The sequence below is a fragment of the Anser brachyrhynchus genome, assembly GCF_964034855.1.
Source record: "Anser brachyrhynchus genome assembly, chromosome: 2".
NCBI lineage: Eukaryota > Metazoa > Chordata > Aves > Anseriformes > Anatidae > Anser > Anser brachyrhynchus.
The window spans coordinates 160381196-160391147 of NC_137695.1; the positions used below are offsets into that span (position 1 = coordinate 160381196).

General features: G+C 65.0%; 1 protein-coding gene and 2 long non-coding RNA genes across 3 annotated transcripts; 1 reads left to right on the forward strand and 2 right to left on the reverse strand.

Moving 5' to 3' along the window:
• Positions 1–1286: 1286 nt before the first annotated feature.
• LOC308190556 lies at positions 1287–2691 on the reverse strand. Its single transcript, XR_013947319.1, has 3 exons — positions 2629–2691; positions 1760–1935; positions 1287–1403 (listed from the first exon to the last, which is right to left on the reverse strand). It is a non-coding gene; the product is annotated as an uncharacterized lncRNA (long non-coding RNA).
• A 90-nt stretch (positions 2692–2781) lies between these two features.
• Positions 2782–7372, forward strand: LOC308190557. The gene is made up of 2 exons (XR_013947320.1): positions 2782–2857; positions 6562–7372. It is a non-coding gene; the product is annotated as an uncharacterized lncRNA (long non-coding RNA).
• An 829-nt stretch (positions 7373–8201) lies between these two features.
• PYCR3 (pyrroline-5-carboxylate reductase 3) lies at positions 8202–9375 on the reverse strand. Its single transcript, XM_080582128.1, has 3 exons — positions 9116–9375; positions 8906–8998; positions 8202–8601 (listed from the first exon to the last, which is right to left on the reverse strand). The coding sequence occupies exons 1-3, from the start codon at positions 9293–9295 to the stop codon at positions 8419–8421; spliced, it is 456 nt and encodes a 151-aa protein (XP_080438254.1). The 5' UTR covers positions 9296–9375; the 3' UTR covers positions 8202–8418.
• Between the last annotated feature and the right edge of the window lie 577 nt (positions 9376–9952).

A 9952-nucleotide genomic window follows, 5' to 3' on the forward strand; every position in this document is an offset into this window, starting at 1 on the left:
ATCAAACGCTCCCCGGTAGCGAAGCATCTCGGGCGAACGCCCCCCCAAAAAGCTCCTGAAGAGCCGACGAAAAGCCCGAAGGGTTTTTCGTTGTCCGCTCACCGCTTCCCGGGCGTTTTGGAGCCAGAACGAATCTTCCAGCGCTGCAGGACAGTGCCCGACGTTAAAAACAGGCCCCGAAAAGGTCTCCGCTGTCCTTCTGTCAACCCTCTCTATTGTTGTTCTGTCAAAAGCTTTGGGCTTGAGCTATTTGGCGGCGTTATCCCCCTTAAATCTTAGCTACTTTTTAGGTAAAACCGCGGCGCACGACGCATCATCCTGCGGCTGCAGCCAAAAAAAAAAAAAAGGAGGAAGTTTGGTCGGCTCCGTGTCTTGGCTTAGCAGAAGCTGGTCCTTCTCTCCAGGAGCGCGTTACGTCCCTCCTGACACGAGGGCCGTACAGCAAAGGCGTCTTTTTGCTGTAAAAGTGTTTGTTGCAGCTCCCCGGAGACATGAATTGCATCGGAGGGGTGTCAGGAGGCGGCGGGAGGGGAAGGAGCAGGTCCACAGGCGCGATTCTGCTCCTTTCCGCCGCAGCCCTGCGGGAGGCTTCGTCCCGGCGAGGCACCGGTCAGTATTTGAGCCACGTCTGCCCCGTACCTACCTGCTCTCGAGGCAAACAGCAGTCCTCCCGCTCCTCCCCTGCTCGCTGGTGATTCAGAGCGAGTTCAGAGAACCGAGGCGGGGAAGAAAAAAAAAAAACAGGCTGCTTTCGCACCAGGGGGGCCGGTGGCACCTCGCAGCGGTTCCTCAACGCGGGCACCGGGTCGGCGCAGGGAGCAGAAGCGAAGGGAAGCGCTAAGGCTTGCGTGGTACAGGTTTTTTTTTCCTTTTTTTTTTTTTGCCGGTTTCACTCCCCGGATCGGCTCTGCCCTCGTCAGATCACCTCCGCTCTAAGAGGAAGCTCCATGCAACCGTTTACACGGGGAAACGCCGCCGCCGCCGCCATCAACCTCAGCCGCCTGAAATCTCGACTCTTTGCTCCCCCCCCGGCCGCGACGGGGGCCGATCGCTAACGAAAACCCAACCGAGGGCTTGGGAAAGCGGCAGCGGGGGAAGAGAGGGGAGAAGCAGCCGCCTTCGGATGGAACAGCACAGTCGACGGCAAGAGGAACAGGAAAAAAAAAGGCGTACCTGCAAAGTCAGGGAGGAAAAGGGCACACCTAGAAGAGGAGAGGACAGGATCGCAGCCCGACGGCCCAGCAAAGGCGTTTTCCCCTCGGTACTGAGCACAAAAAGGTCTGTGAATGTCAGATTACGATCAATGGTAAAGCAGCAGCAGTCCGGATATCGAAGGACAACCCCGTGGTGGCTGAAAGGACAACCCCATGCCGGTTTTGGCGACCACCAGGAGGGGCAGAAGGCTGGGAAAAGGAAGGACAGCAGCCTCAGCACCCTGAGCTACTGCTGCAATTCCTTGGCAATCCCAAAAGGGCACGGCGGCAGCCTCTGCACGTGCGCTCCCCCTGGGCTCTGCCTGCTCCCCGAGCAGAGGGGCTGAAGCCGGGTTTCCTCCTGAGCTCCGGGTGGGGGGAAAAAGAAAAAAAAAAAAAAAGGAAAAGCAGGAGAAGGGGGAGAGGGCGAGGCGAGCCGAGCAGATCCCGCGGGCAGCAAAGCGCGAAGGGACTCGAGCAGAGCCCTGACGCAGCGGAGCCGAGGCCGGGTCCCAGCCCGCTGCAGGCGGCACCGCGGCGCTGGGCTGGGGCCAGCTGAAGGCTACCCGGAGCCTTCGGCACCAGCAGGGTGGGCTTCGCTGAGCTTAATCCCCGGCAGTCTCTGTCCCTTAACGGAGCAAGGATGACGCGGGGGGGACGGACGCAGGGCCGCAGCTCAGGTTTGGAGCTGCCAGCTTCAATTTTTCCCCCCCCCGAGCCTCCAAAAATCCTTGCCAAGGACCTGGGGGGGTAAAGAACAGGTGCTGTGGGCTCTCACAACCTCCTCGCTCAGGTCTGGGACTAAACAGAGGTGGGGGGAGCCCTGAAACCTCCCTTCAATCAGCCTGGAAGGAGAAATGGGGTATTTTTTTTTTTTGGTGGGGGTGTGCTGTGTGGTGATATGCTTGGAGGAGGTCGCAGAGCTGACATAAGAAGGGAAAGGAGCTCGGAGATTTGGGGAGGGGCAGCACACGCCCCTCTGAGAAAAGGGAACACAACCGGAGGGGGGCAAAAACGCCCCAAAACTCCTCCACGGGGGCTCTGAGGGCGGGGGGGGGGACACACAGGGGACGCCCCCGTTGTGGAGGCAGAAAGAGGGAGGAGACCCCACAGGGGACAGAAAACCAAATGACCCCGTTCCCTGCGGCAGCACGAGGGGAACAGACCCCAAATACCTCAGGGGACCCCAAATACCCCCAGGGGACCCCAAATACCCCCAGGGGACCCCAAATACCCCCAGGGGACCCCACAGCTCGCTGCCCACGAAGGAAAAGCCCCCCCAAAACCCCTTCCCCCGGCCTCGAAACGGGATGAGGCCCAACGGGCAGCGCCCCCCGGGGGCCAGGAGATGCTGAAGGGGCTCCAGAGGCGCTGTGAGGGGGGGAAGGGATCGCGGGGGCGGCGGGGGCTCCATTGGGGGGGGGGCGTCACTCACCAGCGGCGCTGGGCGCGGGCGGCTCCGCTCCGCTCGGCGTCCGCCGGGCAAAAGGGGGCAGGGAGCGGCGCGCGGGGGGTTGTGGGCGCGGCGCGAACCACGCGCGGCGGCGGCGGGGGGGGGCGGGGGGGGGGGGGGGGAGCCGAGGGGAGGGGAGGGGCGAAGGAACGGGACGCGGGGCGCGGACCGGGAAGCGCAGGGCACGGCTGAGAGCGTTTCATCGTGCGAGGTGAGGCCGGGGGATGCCAAGCGGGGAGGGAGGGGAAAAAAGCGAGGTGCCTCCCCCCCCCTCCCCCCTCGCGGTGCGATTGGTACAGCCCAGAAGCACGGCGGGGATAGCGGGGAAGAGTCCAACAGCGCGGCGGGGAGGGGGGGGGGGAGAGAGGGAGGGAAGGGGAGAGAGGGAGGGAAGGGGGGGGGGGAGAGAGGGAGCGCGCATGCGCTCTAGGCGCCGGCCGGCTCGGGGCTGGGAGCGGAGACAAAGGCGCCCCCCCCCCCCCTCCCCTCCCCCCCTCCCCGCTTATAACGCGCCCCATGGCGGCGGGGGCGGCTGCGAGCCCGGGGGGGGGACGGAGCCGGGCAGGGGGCTTGGGGGGGGGGCAAGGGGCCAAGAGGGTGGGGCTGGGGGCTCGGGGGGGCGAGAAGGCTCCGAGGGGGGCGGCGGCGGCGATGGCGGGGGGTCGGCGGGGGGGGGGAGGCGGCGGGAGGGGGGGCGTGGGGGGGGTGGTGTCGGTGAAGATGGCGCTGAGGCGGGCGTACTCCATCAAGGACAAGCTGCAAGCCATCGAGCGGGTGAAGAAGGGCGAGCGGCAGGCGTCGGTGTGCCGGGCTTTCGGGGTGCCGGGGGGGACGCTGCGGGGTTGGCTGAAGGACGAGGCGAAGCTGCGCTGGTTCCTGGAGCAGCTGGGGGGGGAGGTGGGCACCCAACGCAAGAAGATGAGGTTGGCCAACGAGGAAGAGATCGACCGTGCCGTCTACGCTTGGTTCCTCGCCCTCCGGCAGCACGGCGTCCCCCTCTCCGGGCCCCTCATCCAAGCCCAAGCCGAGGCTTTCGCCCGCCAGATCTACGGCCCCGAGTGCACCTTCCGGCTGGTTCTGGCGCTGGCAGAAGCGCCACGGCATCTCCAGCCAACGCATCTACGGCGAGGGCGGCCTCCCCGCCGCCACCGCCGCCGAGCACGAGCGGGCGCCCGCCGCCCGCCCCGAGCCCCCGCCGCCGACCCCGGCCACCGACGCCGGGGGTTACGGCGATGAGCAGATCTACAACGCCAACGTCACCGGGCTCTACTGGAAGCTGCTGCCCGGGCAGGCGGCGCGGCGGCGGCCGGCTCCCCGCCAACGGGTCACCGTGTTGCTGGCCGCCAACTTGACCGGCTCCCACAAGCTGAAGCCTTTGGTGGTCGGCGGCCTCCGCGACCCCCCCAGCCTCCGCCACCACAACCAGGACAAATTCCCCGCTTGCTATCGCTACGGCCCCGAGGCCAGGTTGGGGCCGGCTCTCCTCAGGGCTTGGTTCTTCGAGGACTTCGTGCCGGGCGTCAAACGCTACCTGCGGCGGAGCTGCCTGCAGCAGAAGGCCGTGTTGTTGCTCAGCTCCCCGACGCCGCCCGCCTGGGGAGGCCCCGAGGAGCTCCCCCAGCTTCAGACTCCCGACGGCTCCATCCGCGCCCTCTTCCTCTCCAAGGGCCCGGCCGGGAACGGCTCGGCCGGAGGGGGTGGCCGAATCCCGGCCCCGCTGGAGCAAGGGGTGGTGTCCGCCTTCAAGCAGCTCTACAAACGGGAGCTGCTGCGCTTGGCCGTCTCGTGCGCGGCCGGGGGGGGCGGCGGCGGCGGCGGCGCCGGGGGCCCCGTGGACTTCGTGCGCTCCTTTCTCCTCAAGGACATGCTCTACTTGGCCGGCCTCTCCTGGGACCTCATCCCCCCCGGCGCCATCGAGAAGTGCTGGCTGCTGGGGCTGCGCGCCGCCTTCGAGCCCCAGCCCGGGGAGGAAGAGCGAGGAGACCGGCCGGCCGGGGAGGAAGGCGGCGGGGACGGCAAAGTCTTCAGCGACCTGACCCACCTGGCCGCGTTGGCCTACAAGCGCCTGGCTCCCGAGGAGGTGGCCGACTGGCTGCACTTGGATGACACGGCCCCGGGTGCGGGGGAGGACGATGGGGATGAGGACGCCGAGGAGGAAGGCTCCGGAGGCTGTGGGGTGGAGGAGGAGGAGGAGGAGGAGGAAGAAGAAGCGGTTGCCGGAGATGGGGCTGGTGGAAGGGACAGTGGGGCTGGCGGGCTCGGGGAAGGGGGCCCCCCGTTGCTGCCCACGGCCCGGGAAGCCATCAGGGGGCTGGAGACGGCGCTGCGCTGGCTGGAGGGCCAGGACCCGCGGCAAGTGGGGCCGCTGAAGCTGGTGCAGCTCCGCTCCCTCATCAGCATGGCCCAGCGGCTGCAGCGCGCCCGCAGCCCCGATCCCTAGGGCAGGGCGGCCGGCCACCCGTCGGCTACCGACCGCCTCGCCCCCCCGGGGACACCCGTGGGGCTGGGGACACCCGCGGGGCTGGGGACACCCCGTTTGTCCTGGCAGGGCTGGCAGCGGAGGTGCCAGCTCCCCTCCGGCACGGGCAGTTCAGGAGGCCCAGACCCCCGTGGGTTACCGTGGCTGAAGTGTGTGTGTGGGGGGGAGTCACGTTTTAGGGCTAACGGGGTTTTTTTTTTGTGCGACGCCCTCCACGCGTCGCCTATTCGAGGGTCGTTCCCCACCCTAAGCTCGTTTAGGAGGTGCTGTTTTTTTTTTTTTAATCCCGTGAGGCTGAGCAGGACGGGTCCTGGGTAACGCGGGCACCACGGGGATGGGGCGGGTGGCGTCCGTGCTGCCCCCGTGGGGAAGCAGGGTGACGGAGAGACCCCCCTGAGGAGCCGGCACCGTGGGGCAAGCTGCATTTCCACGCCGTAATTCCCCGCCTCTCGGAGCAGGCAGCTGTGTGATTGGGGCGTTTCCTACCCCACAGCGGCGTCGAAGACGGATGCGCTGGGTTGTGGCCAAGGTCTTCGAGGAAAGGGGATGGGATTTGGGGAGGACAGATCCTGCGGGGAGGCGATGCGGGTGTAGGATCCGTATCGCCTCGGTGTCCTCGCATCTTCAAGCGGATGGCGGGACCGCTCCCGGGGTGCTGCCCTAAAGGGGATGGTGACGCCCTTTCCGCTGCCAAAACGGTTTCCTGTGAAACCGGGGAGATTTGGGGCTGCTGTAAGACGACTTTCGTCGTGCACTGGATTGGGACGGGGACGCGGGGGGGATTACCGGCAAGCTGCAGATCCCCCGGTGAGGGTCGCCAGCAGCCCTCCCGTGACAGCACGGCAGCACCCGGACCCACGGAGACCTGCTGAACGCGTCCCGTCGTCCCAGCGCCCTCGTGAAACCAAGTTTTGGGGTCCAGGCTCCTGTTTTGCCCCGTGTCTTGTGTGAGGTGGGAGCGGGGGCGGCTCCCGGAGCTGTCGTGAAATACCGGGGGCATCGGATGTGAATTAAGCAGCTCTTTCCTCGACCCGATGTTGATAAAATTTTAGCCTACTTAGCCAAATTATTGAAAAAAGGAGAAAAAAAAAATCATTCAAGCCGACGTGCCCTGTGTCAGCAGGCGGGATGGGTGTTTTTTACTTGTCGGGTCTTTGTCTCATGATTTCAGAGTTTACGGAGATTAAACGGATTTTTATTCCCGCTCTGAAGTTGTCTTTTGTAACTGGTCCCTCGGAGCTGCCGCTCCGCCGTGTCCCTGGCGCCCCCGCGCACGGCTCGCCCGGTGCCCAAAACGCCGCGTCTGTCCCCAAAACGCTCCAAGCTGGGCTCAGCCTCTTCTTCCGAGCCCTGTTCGCAAGTACAATCCCATCGGCTGAGACCGAGAACTAATAAAAGTGGATGTAGTGGCCTTTAAACCCTATTTTCTCCTCCAGATGGATGCAGAGCTTCGAAGAACGCGGCGTCAAACGGGGATTTTGCGTCGTAGGCATCGAGTGGTTAACGTGCTGCTCCCTCAATTCCCTGTCGGTCTCCTCTCTCAGCAAGAAGCAGCATGCAAAATCGGGGTTTGGAGCTGGCGTTTGTCCTTTCCCGTCCCCAAACTGCTGCGGAACCAAGGTCGATATTCGGACTACGGGAGAAATAAACTATTTTTCCTCTTCAGACCCAGCCAGCCTCCCAATTTCAGCCGCTGCCGGGCTCCGAGCCAGCACGTTGCGTAGAGCCCGACCCGTTTTGTGCTCCCCCCTTCCAGCTTTGCATCCTAAAACATCCTAAAACCTGAGCTGTGGCTGACTTCGAGCACCCAGCTGGGAGGGAACTGGTGGAGGACGGGCTGTGTTTCCCTCCACTGGCAAAGCCAGCAAGGTAGTGGCAATAATTTACTTGCAATATATATATATATTTTAATTAATGTAATTTAAACCATTTTTGTGCGACTTAGCAGAACGATGAAGGCTGCTGCCTGCTGGTAGGCAACCCCGGCAAGGACCAGTGAAGCGGAGGGGACGATTTGGGAAAATTAAGCTATTTTTTGGGCTCGTGCCGCTATTGCCCGGGGAAGAAGGGGCGCAGCCGCCTCTCGCATCTCCCCGGGCTTGGTGCCGCCGGCCGCCGTCTGCTGCTCCCCCGGGGGATGGATCAAAGCAGCAGGAGCCGGAGGGGGTGCTCAGCACCTGGGTGTTTCGCCAGGAAGGCGCCTTTCATCTTCAAAGCATCCCCCAAACCTCCCGCTAATTGCATCCGGAGGAGAAGGGAGCTTCATCGGGGCTTGCGAAGCGATCGACTCCTCACCCAAGCGGCGAGCTCCGAGTATTTTTTTTATGGCCAGGCTGCAGCTAATCCCCCTCCTTGTGCCCACACCCCCAAAACACAGCAGAGGACCGGGCACCGGTGCCCATGGGTAACCAAGAACCGGGCGCTGCGGCTCAGGATCAGCTCCGGCCCCACCAAAGCTGCAAGAGGGGAGGGTCAGGCTGGGGGTTAGGGAAAGGTTCTGCACCCAGAGGGTGGTGGGGCGCTGGGACAGGCTCCCCAGGGCCGTGGCCATGACCCCGAGCCTGCTGGAGTTCGAGAAGGATTTGGACAATCGCCCTCAGACACAGGGTCTGGTTTTTGGGTGGCCCTTGGTGCAGCCGGTTGGACGTGACGAGTCCTCATAGGTCGTAACTTGAGATATTCTGTGATTTTTAGGATTCATCCCAGCCCTGCTCCCCGAAAGCCATGTCCCCGTCCCTGTCTCAGTGCCACGCGTGCCAGCAGCCATCCCGGCACGCAGCCGCCGTGGCGTCACCACCAGGCAGCACTTCTGTGCCGCGCGGGCGCCGCAGCACCGGCACAGCCTGCCCGGGGCGGGCGCTGGGGTCTCCCCCTTGGAGATCCCCTAAAAACTGCTTGGACGTGGGGCTGGGCACCAGCCGGGGACTGGACCCGATGGCCCCAGAGGTGCCACCCACCCTCAGCCGCTCCGATTCTGCCATCCCCGATGTCCCAGCGCCTCAGAGCGGCACAAACCCCACTGCTGTCGCCTCCCCGAGGAAAAAAAGGCACCGAAGGGACCAGAAAGAGCCAAGCCTTGCCTCCGTGCTGCCCACCTTTATTGGGTCCCAGCCCCGCAGCGGTGGCCAGCCACGTGGGCACCCCCGGCCAGGTTCTCCCGAGGGCTCGAGGTCCCCGCAGGGCTTTGGTCTGGGGGTTCACCACGGCCGGAGGACGAGAAGCAGCAGCAGCTCTGGTCCCTGGCGCCGGGGGGGGACGGGACGGGACGGAGGTGGCCGTCCCCGACCCGGCCCCTAGTCCTCGCCCACGTCGCGGGCTCGCTGGGTGGCAGCCTCCACGGCGCTCATGACGGTGGCGCGCAGCGCGCCCTTCTCCAGCTGGTGCAGCGCGTGGATGGTGGTGCCGCCGGGCGTGCAGACGTCCCCGCGCAGCTTGGCCGGGTGCTCCCCCGTCTCCAGCATCACCTTCGCCGCGCCCTGAGGGTGCGCGGGGCGGCTCAGGGCCGGAGGGGGGGGCCGGGGGGGGGTGAGGAGCAAAGGAAGGGGTCTACGTTCCCACCTCCTCCCGACCTCCGTTTCGCCCGGGGGACCGCAGCATCCTCCCGCCTCCCCCCAGTTTTCCGGGGGGGACAAGGTGCTGAAGCACCGGAGGAGCCGGTGACATCGAGAGCTTGCGCCGAGCCCGGCAGGCGCCGCAGAGCCGGGGCACCGCGGGGGAGGAGGAGGAGGAGGACGCGGGGAGCCCCCCGGGAGCCCCCCGCGAGCGACGGCACCGACTCACCAGCAGCGTCTGGGCCGCGATCCTGCTGGCCAAGGCACCCGGCATCCCCATCTTCACGGCCCCCTCGGCCAGGGCTTCGGCAAACAGGTACACCTGGGGAAGGCAAAGCACCCAAGGGGAGAAAAGGGGTGGGGGGGGGGGGGGGCCCGACCCTACGAGGAGCGGGGTCTCCGCCGCCGCTGAGCGCGGTGCGGCGGCGGCGGCGCTTACGTAGGCGACCCCGCTGCCGCTGAGGCCGGTGTGGATGTCGATGTAGGACTCGGGCACCTCCTCGCAGAGCCCGCAGGAGGTCAGGAGGTTCCGGAGGAGGGCGGCGTCCTCGTCGCTGGCCCCGCTGCCCCGGGCGAACACCATGGCCCCCGCCTGCACCACGCACGGCAGGTTGGGCATGAGCCGCAGCACCTTGGTCCCGGCGGGGAGCAGCTGGGGAAGAGACGGGCACGGGAGAGGGGTGTCAGCGTTTTGGGGGGGGGTCCTGAGCCTCTGGGCGTCACCCGCGGGTGCCGGCGGGGGAGGGAGGTGCAGGGGGTGTCAGCTGGGTGGGGACGGAGGCGTGGGACTGGGCGCGAGGTGGTGGCGGGGGGGGGGGGGAGAAGGAGGAGGAGGGAGAAAAATAAGAAGGAAGGAGGGGGAAAAACGGGGGAGGAGGAAAAAGGGAGGAGGAGAAGGAAAAAGGAAGGAGGAGGCAGGATGAGGAAGAAGAGGAGAGAAAAAAAGAAAAAAGGAGGAGGAAAAAAAGGAGGAGGTGGAAAAAGGGGGGAGGAGGCGGAAAAAAAAAAACAAAAAAAGGAGAAAAAGGAGGAGGAGGAAAAAGGAAGGAAGAGGCAGGATGAGGAAGAAGAGGAGAGAAAAAAAGAAAAAAGGAGGAGGAAAAGGGAAGGAGGAGGAAAAAGGGAAGGAGGAGGAAAAAGGGGAGGAGGAGGAAAAAGGGGAGAAGAAGGAGGAAAAAGGGGAGGAGGAGGGGGGAAAAAAACAAAAAAAGGAGGAGAAAAAGGAGGAGGAGGAAAAACGAAGGAGGAGGCAGGATGAGGAAGAAGAGCAGAGAAA